The sequence below is a fragment of the Lepeophtheirus salmonis genome, chromosome 8 (assembly GCF_016086655.4).
Source record: "Lepeophtheirus salmonis chromosome 8, UVic_Lsal_1.4, whole genome shotgun sequence".
Classification (NCBI taxonomy): domain Eukaryota; kingdom Metazoa; phylum Arthropoda; class Copepoda; order Siphonostomatoida; family Caligidae; genus Lepeophtheirus; species Lepeophtheirus salmonis.
This window is the reverse complement of record NC_052138.2, coordinates 34269177-34288602: the sequence shown is the minus strand read 5'-3', so window position 1 is coordinate 34288602 and position 19426 is coordinate 34269177. Positions and strand designations below refer to the sequence as shown.

Sequence of the window (19426 nt, the reverse complement as noted above, 5' to 3'; positions counted from 1 at the left end):
AATAATGTCATTTTTATGTTATGTCATCATGCCTTTTGAGGTTTTATTTAATGTAAAACTTAATAAATACGTTTTGCATAATAGTCTCTTTATATTCATCATAATAATTAAAAGTTTTATGTATCTTTATACCTATACGATATACATTATTTAGATTATCTATTTTTCAGGTAGATATTCCCCCTTTCCCTTCTGGGAAAAATAAAAAACTGATTTTCGAAAAGTCAGGCTATTTTTGGTGTAATATAGGATTTTAATTTAAAAAGTGGGATTTTTGGGTCAATTTCAAGTCAGTTGTATCGTCTCAAATATGATTATGCAAGTATGAGTCAAAAATGGTACTCTTTACTAGTATTAATATTCGGGATATCAGTAAAATATATTATGTTTTTAATCATATTAGGGTCTACTATGTGCTCAATAATTTGCAGGTTCCCTATTTTGTCAAAGAATAGTGCTAGTACTCGGCATTGTCTAGAGTAATTAGGCGTCGGCTGAGAGACTAATTTTGCTTTAATAATATAAAAGATAACTCCCCAATAAATAATTTGTGTTACTCTCTGTTTTTGATGAGGGCGCTCACACGTAAATACTCAATACTTATATTAATTTATAGGTGTTCTGTCCTCGAGAATGAAAGATGAATAATAAGTGCTTGAAGAAAAAAAATAATAATAGGATGTGATGACAAATGAGCCAGGGAGTACTATAATCCATCTGAGAGCTCACTAATAAAATCAGTTCTCCCTGTATATGCACTCGATACTACATGCAAAACGCCTGCGATATTTCATTAATGCAATTATATTGTTATTTTTTCTTGATCAAAAATATGTATAGGATATTTATCAGGAAGCACTATATATTGTTTTCCCTTTATACATTCTCGATGCTACATGCAAAACGCCTGGGATATTTTATTTATACAAGTAAATTGTTATTTCTTTGATCAAAAATATGTATATGATATATATAAGGGATCACTATATACAGTGCATCCGATATACACGCTCGATGCTACATGCAAAACGCTTGCGAGATCTCATTAATTTGACTACGTTGTTTTTATTAGATCAAAAATATGAATATGATATACATATCTGGGAGCGCTATTCTACATGCTGAACAACTGTGATATTTACATTTAATAGATTTTTATATCTTGAGATGATATTCCTCCGTTTTGTTCCAATACAATCATTTCAATTCTAGTTAAATTTTGCTAATTTGCGTCTCTTTATAAAAAAGAAGGTACAAAAGGCTTAAAAAGGACTAATTTTGACTAAAAAATTCCATTTTTAGTCAAATTTAAATAGCCTAAGGACCTCAAACTTTGCTAACGTCAATTTTTTTTATTGTGGAAATATTAACTCAAATGCGGTATACTCAAATATACGTACATATGCAGGTGTATTTTTATTTTTGCTTCGTTTCTGTCTATACATTATACATATTATAAATATCGTTGGACTTTATTTGCTTTGTATACACTCAAAGATAAATATTTAAGTTTATATTGATGACGTGAACAGTTGTGCGTACATATTTAATCGTCAGACATGATCATTTTTTTAAGTGTGTTCAGGTGATTAAATTGGAACATAATAGAACTGAATGAATTGTATACAGATAATACGTCAAATTAAAAGCAGTCTTCCACAAAAATTAACATAAAGTCATAAATATAAATGGCCCTATATTATTTTATATAGGACTGTTACTGTCAATTATGGGTGTATACTCAAATTTATGTGTTGGTTCGAGAAAAACTAGAAATTTACCTATTTGGTTAAACCAGGAGCTCTCACACTAACAGGTACGTGAACTCCCTGTAGGTAGTGTTGTCTCAGTCTATTTCTTTTTTTAATCAGTTTTAGTACTGACAGTCCGAAGGACCAACATTCTTAAATATCTGTCTGAAGATTGGACTGTATTGGATCGAATAAATAAGGTTTGACACTTGTAGGTGTCGGATTGAAAATAAAAATCATAAAAAAATTTCTTTAAAAAAGAGGTGATTCAATTTTATTCCCAAAACATTCTGTCAAAAATAGTCAATTTTTAAATAATGGTGTTTTTTGAGATATTGATATTTTGTCAGTTAGTACCAAATTTAAAAAGTTAAAGAACCTCTAGTATAACGTTTATATTTGAATAAATAGTATTTCAAATATAGGTTCTTTGATTTGTAATTTGTAGCACTTCCAAAGGGTTCATCATATTATTTTTTTAAATTTTGAGGAGGATGATAACTGATTTATTAATTGAATGATGCTAATCAGTGGCGTTTTGGCTCAATATTCACAAGAGGTGCCTATGTGTAAACATTGCATTATATTACAGATTTACACAATTTCCCGATCCTTGACATTTTTTTCTTCTTGGAATTGCATTGGAGGTTTATAGTAGAGTGTTGTGTCGGCCCTTATTTAGAACAGAGGACAGCGGTAAAGTCCCATCCAGTCCAGTCCCACTTGTCCGTCCTCAAAGAAAGTAAAATCGATCCTTTTTGACGTTTTTCTTTTCCCCCCCGTTGTTTAATAAAATAAATTATTATGACTACAAGCATGAACACGTTATCTTAAAGATAGCCATTATTTTTATATTTAGCTTATTTATGTTAAAATTCTATACGAAAACGATTTACTGTAAACTATAATTGTATAATAGGTTAATTTTTATTCCCCAGCATCCCCTTTGTCACTCTTGAAAATGCAACAATTAATTGCTCATGTGAAAATACTGATTTTTGTAAAAAGAAAGCAATTTTTTCAAATGTTTCACCATATGATTTATTTAATGTCATTGCCAATGCTAACTTGCCATGTTTCTTCTTCAACCATAATGAAGATCGAAGATACATACTAAGATCAACTCGCTCATCCTATTCCTAATTCATTTTTTTAATTCGTATGTAATATACGTTCTCCCTTTTTCTGTTTGTACAATAATTCCTTTTTTTGGGGTTTTTTAAAAAGTTTTTTGGTGCATTTTTGAATCGACAACCCATACCTCAAAAAAAAACTTTGAGACACGGGGAATTGTTATTGTTTCATGAACAAAATCAAATTATTAGAGAAAGATCAAACTTGCCCTCATGAGCCAAGGAATCTGGTCTGATCAGTATCAAACAATGTGTTACGTACGTAACTCAAAATTCTGAAAAACTTGTATTTTATCTATAATTTATGTAGCTGTCGTAATATTTTTCTAAGTGGGACGTACATCACACACAAACACACTCAGATAAATTATTTTAATACTATTAAAATGAAAAAAATAAGATTTTTTGCAAAATATTTGCAATAGCCTTAATACATATTTCATATATTGATCTTGTTTGTCTTAATAATCCATCGATATTTTTTGTAAAATATTCCAAAAACCGGCTCCAATGATGAAAAGTCTAATGGACCGATAGAACCAGTCCTAAAACAGGAATAGACCGAATAAATAAGGACTAACACACCACCAGTATCTACTAACAGTATTACCAGGAACTGTCTGGATTTGTTAGACGTCGGCGAACATACAAATTTTGCCTTAATAATATAAAAGATAACTCCCTAACAAATCCTCTACCCTCAAGAATAAGAAAATAATAAACACAGCTTAATAATATGACTGTAGTGTTGTCTTAATTCATTGGGACCGGTCCGTGAGAACAATACATAACTGTTGGTTCTTGAAATTTTTCATGGAACTATCGATGGATTATTAATCCAAATAACATATATGAAATATTTATTAAGGTTATTGCACATATCTTGCAAAAAAGCATTATTTTTTTTAGTGTAATACAATATAATACGAGCATATTATATTCTTACCTAGTTACATACTTTATTCTATATATAAGACAATAACTAAACAAATATGAAAACACTCTCATTGACGTCACGAGAGATCAATTTTATCTTCTTTAAGGACTGACAAGTAGGACTGGAGTTGGTGGGACTGGACTGGGGTCCTTCGTCCTAAATAGGAACCGATACAACACTAAATATCAGTACAGGGAGTACTTTAGCTCATTGATAAACCTCATCTAAAGTGACATTCATTTATATAAGGTACTTCCATTTTTTAATGTGAGTTTTTTATGATGTATTGGTATATAATATACATGAGGGAGCACCATGTGACTGTTTTTATACACACAGAAAAACTATGTTTTATTAATAAGACGATTACTTAGATCTAGGCAAGCCAATGTTACATAATCAAATTAATTTATTGTTAATTAGTTGACTAGAGAGAGTTTATCTTTCTATCTCTATATCTTCTTTTTTGGCTTTTGTTGTCGTAGTCATTTGCCTAATTTCCTTCTCTCATTTTAAATATATTTTAGCATTACTTTTTGAATGAAAATTGTTCAACGGATACTTACAGCTTTAATTACAAAAATACATTCCTAGTTGCTAAATATCTTAAGTACACTATTTTAAAAGACATAAACCTATAACAAAATGTAATAACTTACTTTTTAAGAATTAAGTTTTGATAGTAGTTTGAGAGTTTTTCTTTCTTTTTATTACATTTTTTGGTGCACTTTCGAAGCTACAACGCATACTTTAAATAAAAACTTTAAGACACCAGGAATGCATCTTGTTTTATCAAAGAAATCAATTCATTTGAGAAAAAAACTAGTTTGCTCTCCAGAACCCAGGAATTTGGTCTGATCAGAATTAAATCTAGCCTACTAGATGTAACTCAGAATTTTGCAAAACTATTATTTTATGCATAAAGTCTGTATCTGTCTCGGTTTTGGCCAAAGTTTTCAAATAGTACAAATTCCACATTTTTTATTATTATATAGACTAGCGGTTCCCAACCTTTCTGGTACTGTGACCCCTTGATAATATTTGCACAGTTGAGGTGCCTTTAAAAAACAAAATTAGTTGAGTTAATCCTCCTTCACTGTATTTTTGGAGCTAACTAGTGACGGTTTTATTAGGCTATTCAATTTGTTAGCATATTCAGCTCCAAGCATAACTTGAATAATGTCTTTGGTTGCTCCTCGGTAATGGTGTGAGGTTTCTTGGCTTTGGCGATTCTGAGAGCCACCAAATATGAAGTTTCAATGGCTGCCATATTTTGATGTTTGTATTTGCCGCCAAAATCAAGCCTGTTTTTTGACACCATCAGCTTTGTTCTTAAAGTACTGGTTAGTAGGTTTAGCGTTAAAATGGCATTTGATTGTGCTGGACTTCATTGATTTCATAATTTTGCAATTGGCACATAATGGTTTTTCAATTCCTGCTTTAACTATAAAATTAAATCCATACTTTAAAAATTCCTCACTATATTTATTTCCCTAATACTTGTCTCTCGATTCATCATGGGCAATCTGAAATTTTACAAATAAAATTTTAGTTTAGTTGACGATTACAAGTAGAGAATATTGATATTAACACGGTAATAAAAAAGGACATTCGGTGTCATGGACCAACTTTTTAGAAGGCCATTGGTGATCTGATGCAAATTGTCAGGCGACTCCATTCGGGGTCACGACCCACAGGTACAGAGGATGAAAATTGATTTTGATGTTTTGATATGTTAAATACAAAATTCTTTTTGAATGGTGCAAATATTCTCATGTTTTAATAGTTTGTCCTTGACTTATTTTAATACATATTTTTTACTACATTAAATGGAATGTATTATGTAGGTTCATACAAATTTGAATTGGAATTTTTCCTGTTCCTATTTCTTCCTATAACTAGGACACAGTATACAGGGTGCACAAGGTATATGTGGTGTGAAAATGATTTTTTTCTCCAATGCAGTTTTGTTTCCAGCCAGTTATCAGATTAAAAAAATAAAACCAGATATCTTGATGGATTCTGATTTTATTTATAAATAAAATGTGTCCTGCTACCTCATTAAGTTCTCATATTGGCAACCATGTCGATCCAGGGCTTCACCTTGGTCTCTAGTACGTCCAAGTCGGGATCAGTGTTGACCCTGAGGTCTTGGGGGAAGACATGATGAGGTATGACGTCGCCTTCGGATCTTTAACTTAATCCCACATTTTTGTTATCTCAAAATCACCTTTAGAGGCGTCAAATTCCATCCTAATCTTGTGAACAAACGTTTCACTGAGTACCAGGGTTCGAGCAATTGTTATGTTATCACTACCGGCGCGAATTCCAAGGAGGGATACCGTGCCTTTTCCAAATAGTCGTGGGAAAAAGAATTCGTCAATAGATTCCAACTGGTGCAAGTTTGAAAAAGCTATCGAACAAAAAAAAAAAAATAATCATCGACCTTAGTGCCTGGGTGTGCCCAAGAGAGTTCCCAAAGTGACGGGATAGATAGCTTGTGCACCCTGTATAATACAATATGTAGAGCAACAGCTTACATTGTTCTCTTTGTCCTTGAGTAAAATGTGATGTTTGTAATCTATATACATGTGACCCTTTTCTTTGATTGAAAAAATATATTACTACACAAAAAACAAAACAAAAAAACATATCATTTTTTTACATCTATCTCTCTATCTTGGATGGGTGAAGATTGTCTCACGCTAAGAAATATATATTATATCTAATGTGTGCCTTTGGCTTTTTATTTTGTTTCGTTCTAGCTCATTTATCATGTATTTTCCCCCCATTTATGATAAATAAACAACAGATAGAAAGGTTATTCAAACGAATTAGATATTTTGTATGTTAGTATAGGAGTAGGCAGTCCATGAGACTTTGTGTGAGACAATAATAAACTCTAAAGAAATCCCATTATTACATACAGAAATAGATGTTAAATGATATATCACGATTAATATTGGATCGGTCTAGAAAAACTACAAAGACTGCAGTCCTCGGACCGGTCCTTATCGGGTTTTTATGGAAACTACAAAAGCTCAAATGACGTATTTAGTAGTAAGTACGTCTCTCAAGTTTCATCTTAATTCATAACTTCCTTCAAAGAGACAAGATATCTGAAGTTAAAAGTAGGAGGCGTGTGGCTAGAGCGTATTATTGTACCTTCTAGCTATCATTCATTATTTTTTTGGTTCCTATATTCTTTAATCCTAGCTATGAGTGAAGAAAATAAAAAAGATAGCTTAGCTATTCATTGTGATAAAAATCGCTTTTTATACCATACACGGCCGTCCAGCTGATCCTGAGGTCATTAGTAATCTCTATTGGGATCTTCTGGATTGTGAGCATTTCCAGAACAAGAATTAATGTTGACCTCAAGTTTCTGACCGAATTTTTTTGTCAGTCTTGGTTTTTTATGATGTCCTGTCATTGTACAAAAACTTTGCTGTAAGTTTTTTCCGTGGGTCTCCAGAGGATATTTGAGGGGGTCTGGAGGCCAGACTCGTAGGGGTGGTCAGGCTAATAAAAAATAATATAATAATAATTTTCTAGGGGACATCAGTAATGCCAGCAGGTCAAACCTTCTGTATCTTATGGGGTGAAATCTTCCGTGGCAGGCTCCCAGACTATTAGTAATATTTTATTAAAAGTCTAACTATACAATCGTATTTGTGAATGATAGCCAATATTTATTCATAGAAATAATAAATTGGTTAATATACTCGTATATATAAATGACGAAGGATCAACAAGAACTTGAGTCTTTCCTTACAGGTTTCTAGTATTATGTGGGTAGTCTGAAAAAGGAACGCAGCCTTACCTCCGAAAAGAAAATAAAGACTCAAAACCATCTTGCAGTTAGCCAAATAAGTCAATCATACCAAGAGCTATTTCTCTTAATCATCGTCTTAATATTTTATTAAAAGGGTAGTTATTCATTTCTTTTTGTTAGCCAAAATTTATTTATATAAATAATAAAATGGTCAATATATATAAATATATGACTACAAGGGATTAACAAGAGATTGTATTCTTGTCCTTCTGGAACGAAGCATATATATTATAATATAATATATGCAGTGTCTTTAATAGCATGGATTACTTAACAATAATAACTACTTAAGTGATCCATTTATAAGTTACAACTTGTAGATGCAAATGTTAAAAGTTTCAATTTCTTCGTACTGTAAATCCTTCATTTAAAATTAACCATCTTATTTTTTGTTTGTAGCTATTACAATTTGCTTGTACAAGTTAGAGCTTGTATATAATATTTATTTGTTAGTAGCAAGATAAATATAGAAGACCAGTTAGCAAATGTTTTTTCTATTTTTTCTTTTCTCTTTTGACAATCAAGGCTGAGAATGGGTAAAATAGCTCAATGTGAACAAGAGTTGATTCGAGTTTAACCAATCAACGTTGTTCAGAAAACTATTGAAGAGCTTGCGGGTAAAAAAAACACGCTGAGAAAGGAATTTAGAGTAAATTTTCAAGTTAGTGGGATATGTACCAACAAGTGATGGCTTCAGATAAATTGGGTCCCTGAACTTAACAGAATAAAAGTGTTTAATAAGAGGATCATTCGAGCTCTTACCTTTATGCCCCATAAAGGTGACCACTGTTCTTCTCAAATTTCAACTCTGGCCATAAGACTTCTGTCAAAATACCCAAAAAGAAATGAAGAAAATATTAAAATCCCAGAAAGAAGGAATAAAAATTTTCCTCCCCGAAGGCCTGCTTGAACAACATTTGAGACCCCTTTGTGGATATATCTAATCATCATTGAAGTCTGATTAATAAAAAAAAATACAGAAGTTATGATCAAAACTCTTTGTCTGTTTATAAATAAGTTTGATAGCCCTAAAACAATCAAACCTCCTGCAAAATTACTTTATTAAGGGTCAAGGAGCCTCATATGCTAAGTGAAAAGAGTGAGACTAATTGTTTTGAAACAAACTTCCGTAATTATTTTCATAATAATCAAATAAAAGCTATAAAATATAAATATTATTCCCACTACTTATAACAAAAATTTGGCTAATATATTTTTTTGCCTATAAATCCTGTCTGAATCCTACCAATATATTTTTACTATTCAATATATTACTTAAAGATTATATATCTACTTTATTTCACAAGTTATTTCACTGATTAATCATAATTTATTTTCTCTACTTTTTTTTTAGATGCGAAAGAACCATTAAATAATTTATCAAAGCTAATTACTTCTCTAGATCAGGATAAAGGCAATAATAATAATAATAACAATTCACCGATCAATGACTCCGAATCTTCTTCGAACAATATAATTGCTCAATGGGCCTGTACAGAATGTACATTTTTGAATCATCCTGCTCTTAATCATTGTGAAGAATGTGAAATGCCTCGATTCTCAATTGGTAAGTAAAGCAAAATATTCTGTAGATTTAATGTCTCCTTAAAACGTTGGTGTAGCATTAAAACCCCTTGCTTTATAATAGTTTTTATTTTTCAACATGATTCTTCTTTGGGGGATAATTGAAATATTATTTTTATACTGACGTTGTTGTTGTCGATTATGAAGAAAAAAGTATTTTTAAGGGATTTTCCTTCTTTCTTCGTTTAGACCGTTTTGCATTTAAATATCAAATTTGTAATTTTGGTTGTTAAAAGGAAATGAATGCTTGTTTTTATGAGGAAATAAAACTGCTTAAATGGAATTGGTTCATATTTGAGAATTTGCAATAGGAGGATAATAAAGATGACTGCGTTTTCAGTTTTTGACACTTTTTTTAACTTTATGTATTTATAATTGCCAAACTAACCCGTAGTTAGTAAAAAAATCAGTCGGGCTAGTAGCCTGTATCTAGCCTGTTTGGCTACGTAATGTCGTACAATAACCTAATCATTACTTATTAGTAGGCACTAATGACTGTAGAGATGGGATTTGTGTAAGAGGGCTAGAAGAAGGTGGGGTGTGTTAACTTCTCCCTCTGAAGTAAGCATTCTCGTCAATCTTTGGTGATAATTGTTTCAAAAATGCATAATAAAATAAATATGGATGAATTGAATATAATATCAATATTTTCTCTGAAATAATGCTATTTTAAATTAGAAGGTTCTCTTCTCTATAGCAGTAAATTATTTTCTCCCCCAAAAAAACATATAACAGGCAGCTGATATGTAAAAGAGTTTTAATTCAGTAATACTATGTGTATCACTACCATCTTGTCCTCGCGCTATTAAACAAATCCCATCTCTACAGTCATTAGAGTCGATGGGGTGTTTAAAACACTTCAGTATTTAAAGTATGTATTATAAGCCTGGGTTAATAGAAATACAAAGTTATACCATAACGCGTGTACGACTGATGTTTGACTTCCACCACGCTTTTAATATTGACGTCATAGTAGATAAGTAGTTGTGTGTTTTGTCAAAATCTGTTTTTCTTTACTAACAGTCGGTACGATACATTAAATTGAAAATTCTAGCAATAGTAACGTCATAGACTAAGAGTCGTTGTGTGTTTTGTAAAATCAGCCTGTCTAACCCAGCAGTCGATACAATACATCAGATTGAAAATTATAGCAAACCCAATTAAATGATGTTGTTTTTGATAAAAATAACTTCATACCTATGAAAAACCATGAAAGATATCTTGTAAAAAGCAAAAATTCCTTAATTTGGGCGAAGGGGGGATACATCTCGTCTAGCCCACCCTTGCAATTACGCCGTATACTTTCACACTATTATTTATTAAGTAGATAACATTAAGGATTTAACCAATTAACACTGTTGAACAAGATATAGTTTGAATTCTGAGACAACGAAAAACATTACCAAAACATCATCGCATCTTTAAACCGTTACTCTAAAAAGATATAAAAAAAACCTAAAATTAACGGGTAGCTAGTAAATACAGCTAGTTAGGCTATTCCCTATTTCACAGTAGATATATTCACACTTTTAAAGGATTTAATTCGAATTCAACAAATCAACGTTCAGGCACAACATTAAAATAAACCGTATTCATTTGTCAAGTGTCAAATTTATTAGTACAAAGTTGTTTGGCTGAACTCGAATTATGTCTTGTTAAGCTTTGAACAATTCCTTATTCCCTTTAAATGGAAAAATAATTCACAGCGGGGAGGTGGAAATGGCCCAACTCTGACAACAGTGATTGTTGTCAAAAATCAATTGTCTATATGTTTAAAATTGAGGAATAACTCCAAAATTTGAAATACATTATTAAAAAATGTCAAAAATTTAAAGTGATGTTTACCAATTTTAATAATTGAAATAATGTATTTTATTTATATAAAAAAGAGACATGGCTCAATGGACTACGTGTTCGAAAAAAACTATTCTCTTTAATTAAATGTAATTAGGTCGCTCATGAAATTCTAGAAACATGGAATAATCATACAGCCTACTTGATACATAAAAGGAGTGATTTGATTTAAAAAAGAAAAAAAAAAGATTCAAATTCAATTTTTACTCTTTCCTTCATGAGGTAAAATAAAGAAAAACAAGGTAAGTTGCATTTGTGATTATTCCATGTATTTGTAATTCCATGGATTGCTTCAAATGTAGGAAATGTAAATTAAATATGTATCTTGTCCTAAGTCAGATCTAGTAATTGTAATTAGTGATGGGGCAATTAATCTGAATCGGAGAATAGTATTTTCTTTTTCTGGAATCGGGATCTGCATCGGGGAAAATAATGTTTAATTTTTGACTCTGATTCTCATTTATTACTAGTATGTAACTATTTATTACTTTTCTAGGTTATGAAAAAAAAAATTCCCCTCCAAAATTGAGGAACTTTCTGCTTTTGACAAGAAAATTTAATATTTTAAACTTTAAAAAAATCTGAAAAACAAGCCCTTCCCTAAATATAATCTTGTGGAGGCCTTGATAGCAAAATTGTATTTTTTAACTATTATTTCTAATATGAAAGAATTGGAATCGGTATTTTTTTTTAATAAACTTTTATCAATAGTACCATATGTTTCGCTCCAGCCCTCTCCTCATGCTTACCTATATGTCCAGCTAGAGATTCAAATATTATTAAATGACGGTATGTTAAAAAAACAATGTGGTTAATTCTAACAATTTAAAGAATGTTTGAGAATAGAGAAGCTTATTTGTCATGACGTTTCATTCTATAGCTGCTTATTTTTTCAACACCTGTGCCCAGCCCTACACATCAATGATCTATTAAAGAATAAACAATAAAGAGCAGACGCACACGGCGCATGGTAAATTTGGCCTTAGGAAATTTTGCCTTTAAGCCATTTTGATTCAATGATATTTCGCCTTAATATATTAATAAAAGAGATTTATGCGTCGTTTTTGTTTTTCTTTGGTTAAAATTAATTTTTCCTTTGAATTTTGTAATCAAAATATGTAATGTGTGCAACTATAAAACGCTTTAAAGGGGTTGTTTTCTCATAGAAAAATGATAGAATTGTGCTCTAATATTTCAATGCATACACCAACAAAATCTCGCTATGTCATGAATTCGAACCAGAGACAAAATATGTAATAAAATTAGTATTATAAGCAGGGAAAAACAAACAAACACGGCAACGATACAAATAAATTAATTCCTAATTATTGTTAGACATGATGAATGAATTATACTAAAAAAATACAAATGGATTGACGAACAATAATAATATGATGCAAGTTGCATAATTCTATAATTAATATTACAATAAAAAACAAACATGTAATGCATTTTATGGTAATAAATATTGCATATTTTGATTTAAAAATTCAAAATGAAAATCAATTTCAATCAAAAATAAACAAAAAATCATATACTTATATAAGGGAAAAATAATTTCGTATCTCCCGTCTCTTTTTTTAAAACTAAGTATCGGGTGTGGCGAAAAAATCATTACATTTCGTTGTTACTACATACGTCAAGGTTTTGTAAAATAGTTCTGTTCAAATACTAAAGAAAAAAAATATAATGAAATAAGCAAATAAGAAAAACTAGATCTTTCTTAATGTCTGAGAAGCTGAGAAAATATCATCTGAACTTGACCAACGGATTTTTTTGGTCCGTGCATTTTTGGACGCTGACAAGAAACCAACAGAGATTTCAAAGCAGTTGGGGATCCGACCAACTACTTGGACATGAACGTAGTGTTCAAAAAGTCCAAAAAGGCCCAGAAGTGTTTGGAGGACAACTTACTTTCTGGCCAAAGAAAATGTGCCCCCTACTCACCAGATGCCAACCCATTGGACTTCACTTTTTGGGTGCTGTGAGGACTATATATGCAATGGGTGCAAAGCCTTCTGTGGCCGCCTAGAAGCGATCATTGATGCCAAGGGGGAGGGGGCTACATCGATGATTAGGGTAGCTAAGACATCATATTAGCATGAAGATGAAGAGAAACACTGATGATATGTGGGGAGGTAGAAGCAGTGATGCTCATGAAAAATTAATTTAAAATTTTATCCTTTCATATATAAAAATAAAGGCAACCTTGGCGTAGTTATTTTTATTTTATCAACATACACTATTACAACTGATTGCTGAAATATATCTTGATAAAGTCCTAGATTTAAGGTGTAAAGATTGTTTCGTCGCAACAGGTATTATTTGTCACATCAAATCATACGACAAAGACTTGTAAAGAAGTGAGTGTATACTACAAACGCTTTTTGACGGTATTGCGCTTGGATGTTTATGTCGTGAATTATTGTGCGTAGAGTATGAAGGTTTCATAGGAAGAAATTCGACATATTTTACATTTTTACTATCTCAAAAGGAAAAAGGCGTCGAAAGCGACAAAGAAAATTTGCGATGCATACAGGGTCGATACTCTTATGGTTCGTCTTGCACAACAGTGGTTTGAGTGATTTTCTTTCTGCTCAATTCTATCACCTTCTGTGAATAACTTGACTGTTTGAAGCTGGTAATCGGACAGAAGCGGTCAGCATTGGTGAATAGGTGACAACAAGATAGCATAAAGACAATGCAAGGCCGCACACATCTTTGATGACGCGTCAGAAGCACTGGGAGCTGGGATGGAACTTCTTAAGTATCCACCCTACATTCCCAACATGTCACCAACTGACTACCACCTGTTCCTGTCTATGGGCAACACACTTAGAGGTACAAATTTGGCCTCAATAGAGGCCTGTAAAAATTGGCTGTCCGAGTTTTTTTGGGACAAGGGCTTCTATGAGCAGGGCATTAATAAGATGGCATACTTGGCTTAAATCGGATGATTGTAACACTTCCCATAAAGCATTGAAATAAAGCGAAAATAAAAAAATTATTTTGATCTAACTGATGATTAAAGCAAAATATCCTGATGCAAAATGGATTTAAAGCAAAATGTAAAAGGGTTTAAGTCAAAATGTCATTAGGAGAAATAGATTAGGGCAAATTACCTGACACCCACACACACATACCGTGCTTCGCTTCTAATCTGTAAACTGTTATTTGTTATTTCGTCTACGTATTCTTCTCCATCCCTTCAATTAAGTAACTCTTTGGGACTCTTCTTCCAATCATATTGCGTAGCTTTCTAATACTCTAAAAGCTTAGGTATAGTAGGTGTATGATATTTGATATGATGCTCAATGCAAAAACAAAAACAAAAAAAAACTAACTCTAAATTACAAACAAAATTTGCATACTTGAACATACAATCAAATGCAGCTTTTGCTCAAAGGAAGAATACACGCACAAAAATAAATATGTTTGTAATATTATTTTATTTTTTTAACAAAATATTTAATACAGACACATGAAATGACTTACTATGTACTTTATTATAGTCAGCTGTAACGTACATTGTACCTAATACATAAGAGGATAAAAGATTTTTCAAGAAAGAAATGCACCTGATTTTTTTTGTAAGGACGAAAGGAATATGTGTGAGAGTAAATTAAATTGTAAGGAATAAAGTTACTTCATGTATCTATAAGTGTTGAAACTCGGTCCAAGGTCGAATTTTCCCTCCGGTTCGGTTTTAAGTAAAATTTACGATTTTTTATTTAGATCTTGAGCTCAATCTGAGACCGAAGACGGAACATGAATCGTTTTCAAATTGTGAACCGATTCCTTGAGTTTCAATCTATGAGCTGATTTTCCACCCTGTTTTCTTGATTTATGAGTCGGATGAATATGATTTATACCACACATTTAACTTTATGTGACGTTACTGTAGATTGATGTTCAGAATTTTAAAACACAACTGAAATCATCAACAGTGCATCTAAAGAATTGATTTTAACCCATAGTACTCACTAACACAACAATATACAATGTATTTTGTTGTTAGCTGTCGAAGTTTCTGCTTCTTTTCTGTAATAATTGTCTTAAACGTTGATTGGTTGAATTAGAATAAGCTCTTATTCTCCTGTGAATACTCTAAGACTGGTCTAGGATTTTCAGACCGGACCCCAACACTATTTTTCTATATAATATGCAAATAAATGTACTCTAAAATTAAATATTTATAACAAAAAAATATTTTTAATTATACTAATTTTAAATTTCACAAATTTGATAATTATAAAAAAATTTGATAATTAGAAAAAATGTAAAAAAAAATACTTTTTATACCTGGCAATGTGCTGCCTATTTAGTGTTGTTCTACTAACATAAAAATGTCTTATCGAATGGCAAAACTGGATCCGCACGAGGTCGCCCGGACCTGCCAAATCTTCCGGCGCCGTGTGGACGAGGTTTTAAAGGAAGGCGGATTTCATTATATGTCCTTAAATGTAGCTTTCAAATATTGAAAAAATTATGTTTCTCCCCCTTCTAGTTCGTTTGTTATAAGCCTTTAAATTTTTTCCCAATTTATCTGGACCACCCTGTATATATAATATAGCAAGAACATGCTTATTAATGAATTCAGATGGATGATGTTTTATCGACATTGCATTGCATATCTAATGCCTTTTCAATTTATTTTAAACAATTTTAAACATATTACTATTTTTAAAGCGGGGAAAATATGAAAGAACTATTGAATAAGTACAGTAACTAATATCTTTGATAACGACCTATAATCCGTATCCTGGAAGTGTTTGTATTCTAAAATGCAGTTAAGAAGACCTTACTTTAGTGATTTAGATTGACTATTTTTGTCTTTATATCAATTTCAGAAGGGATCTACTGTTTCTGGGCCCTTGACTTTATTGCCAGTGCTCATTATAAAGGAGGTATTTGAAGCACTTGACAAAGTTCCAACTGCCTTTCAAAGTTCAGGTAGCGAAACAAATGGGAGGGGCAGCTGTTGATAATAATTTTGAATAATCTATAAGCAAAAATGCATAAAATATGCCCTGCCGGTATGTAAGAATAAAGGAAACTGTAAATTAATGTGGTAACCCTGAAAATTTGGAGAATGTTTGGGAGGAGAACAGCTTAGCTGTCATAACGTTTTATTATAACAGCTGCTTGTAGCCGTAAGAGGAAGGAAATAAACACAAATTCTATTCCATTTAGGAGGAAATTAATCCGATGTCCATCTCTAATTCTACCCCAGAGTCCAACAAGGACTTACGTTTATAACTTTAGAGAAAAACCTTCAATGTCACTCAGTCTTTTAAGATCACTAACACTAGTTATTACTTTATACATGTCTCCTACGGCGATAATATCCCCTTATCCTCCAGGAAGTTAGTCCACTATGTCGTGGGTGTGGTTTAAGCGATGAAAACCCACTTCATCTGGTGTATGAATGCCCTCAATTTATAATTGAGGGGACACAGCTTTTGGACAATTTTCGACCTTTTCAAATACATTCCGTCTCCAGCTTCTCCAGTTTCTTAATGAATTTGGATATCGGGCGCTGGATGAACAATGTACCATCCCTTGAACACGTTCAGGACGAACTGCAGTAGGATATCTAATCTGGTAAACTATTACAAGGGCACCACAAGTTAAAGTTATTTTTACATGTGGCAGTACTGATTGTATGTTTTTATAGTAACATTACTTTATACTTAAATATTCTATCTTCGAGAATCAAATAATATTAATAACAGCTTTGAAAAATAAATTTTTTTTCTCTGTTTTCCCATTAAAAATTTTTTACCCAGAGAGATAATTTTTCAAATATTCCTTTACTGGGAAATACTTTTCAAGGTTTGTACGTATTATGCCCGTTCTACACGTTTTGATGATATTATGTCAATGTTGCTAAACAATACTACTTGAAGTGAGAATGATTAGTGGGCCGTAGTGCTGCCCGCGTGCAACGGGTGGGACATCCCTGCTCTAGCCCAATTGAGGTTAGATACCCCAAAATGAGTTTATAACTCCTCGAATAAAGTAAAAACAAGCATTTTTTATTCAAAACATCACACTTACCAAGTATCGTGTAATCCATGATATTATTGTAGCTTATTTATAAATAAAAATATCAAATTGTGTATAATAGATATAATTATAATTATAGTTATACTTTTTCTTACCTCAGTTGACAAATTAATGTTGAATATAAAGAGTCAATTCATCTTTTATATTATATCAAATTGACTAACTTAAACACTTATTTATTTTTATAGGTTGCTCCAATCAAGAAAATGTTCAACCCCTCAGTTTTATGGGCAAGAATAGCCTATAGGATAACTCTTCTGATATTTCTCCAATGATCATAAAACGCATGCATTATACTGATATCATGATCTTAGTACAATTTTTAATATTAAAAAGTATGACCTTAATTATTCAAATGTATGCTATAACTTTTTTTTTTATATTATATAGTTGCATACATTAAACAAACCGTATTTGACTAATATCCTTGTTTTTATCGAAATAAATAATATATATTTTATTCAGTATTTGAGGTGTATTACATGCTATGCTTATTTTGAAAGGAATTAAATGATTTTAGAGATAAATAACAAAATAAAAGTAATAATAAGACTTTTTAATGATAACAAAATATGTGCATATTTGCTTCTTTCGATGCTAAAATATGCCTAACTCAAATATAGGTACAACTATTTAATATACATTTTTAATTATTCTTAGATATTTTTGTAGAACTTATCTAATGTTTTTTCTCTCAAATATTTAAAGTAAATGAAAAAAGTTTATGTTATCCGAAAAATATCCAATAGTTTAAACGAGGAAAACTTATTTGTTACTTTGTATATGCTTACATATTTTACAGAAAACATAAATAGGTCACAAGAACATCTTCATTCCATTTTATCACGATATCGATTAGATCAATCTCTACTATTGTAAACCTTATCAAAAATATAATATTTAGAGTAAGATGCAAGCATTTATTATTTAGTTGTGTGGGATTAGTTGTTCTAGAACATATTTTTTCACTCCTATCAAATAAACAATTAGTAAAAAGAGCGGGGAAAAGACAAACATATAAATTTGTGCAATTAATTCACGCGGATTATTGTCCTAGTCTAATCAAGAACCAGAAGAGGACTCCCATATTTGTTGCTGAGATCATGATTAATAATACAATGACTGTTCAAGATTTACGCTTATATATAAATTGACATCATGATTATCATTTAGAAGTGAGTCAGTTGAGTATTGCAAATATATAGAAATATTTATTTGCAAATATTTAGCAAATATTATATAATAGAACTATTACTTCGTACTCATGCTTTTTATGTCATCTTTTTGAGATTATGTGATCTTTTTTATTGTAAATGGATAGAATATGCACATTCATTAATAAGAGTCATTTATCATTGACATGAATAATGTATATTTGTTAAGAGAAAACATAAGAAGTTCATATTTGATTGATTATTATGAAATGTACCATTTTAAAATGATAATCTGATTTCAGTAAAAGAGATGGAAATTGTGCAATATTTATTACTAGGTGTGATAGCATCGTATAATTCTCCATTAAGGACTAAAAAATGATGTGTGTCGATATCGCATATTTAGAAAGCCGAAATAAGCAGGTTTTATAAGAATACAAACCTTTTGTTCATAAATAATAAGCAAAAATGAATGTCAAAATGGAACCAACAAATAAAAGGCCTTAAAAATTTATCCCTGTAATACCTTTTATTATATATTTTATTTTAATAAGTCCCGGGCCTAGATAGGAAAACAACATTTTTCTTCCAATTTCATTTTTATTCATCAATATATTTTCCTTTTAGAACGATACAATGATTCCAACATTTCTCTGGCTTTTCGATCCCAAGGGGTAGAACGATTTATCGAGACCTTCAAAATATGCTTCCGTTTCGACAATCACTTCCTCAACTGAGCCAAACCTCTTTCCACAGAGCATCTTTTGAGTTTTGCAAAGAGCCAGTAGCCGCTGGGGGCCAGATCTGGAGAATATAGTGGGTGCGGTAGCAATTCGAAACCCAATTTGACTAATTTTGTGGCTGTTTTTATTGACTTGTGACACGGTTCATTGTCTTGGTGAAAGAGCACCTTTTTCTTCTGTAAATGAGGTATTTTCTGTGTAATTTCGGCCTTCAAACGATCCAACAAACCGGTATAATAGTCACTGTTATGTTCCAAGTAGTCAATGAATAAAATTCTATCCGAATCCCAAAATACAGTGGCCTTCCCAGCTGATGTTTGAGTCTTTGGACGGCTTTCTCCGTCTGCACACCACTCAGCAGACTGC

At 31.5% G+C, this 19426-nt stretch overlaps 1 protein-coding gene across 14 annotated transcripts in view; it reads left to right on the top strand.

Annotated features, from left to right (window-relative positions):
• Positions 1–17630, top strand: part of LOC121123722 (uncharacterized) — a 31349-nt gene extending 13719 nt beyond the window's left edge. For all 14 annotated transcript variants that reach the window (XR_011781606.1, XR_011781608.1, XR_011781607.1 and 11 more), the window contains 2 exons: positions 9011–9223; positions 17352–17630. Coding sequence is in view for 10 of the 14 variants with exons in the window: in XM_071890730.1 (XP_071746831.1) it covers positions 9011–9223; positions 17352–17410 (272 nt within the window). In the remaining 4 variants the exon portion in view is untranslated. The remainder of the gene's footprint in view (positions 1–9010; positions 9224–17351) is intronic.
• Positions 17631–19426: the final 1796 nt, after the last annotated feature.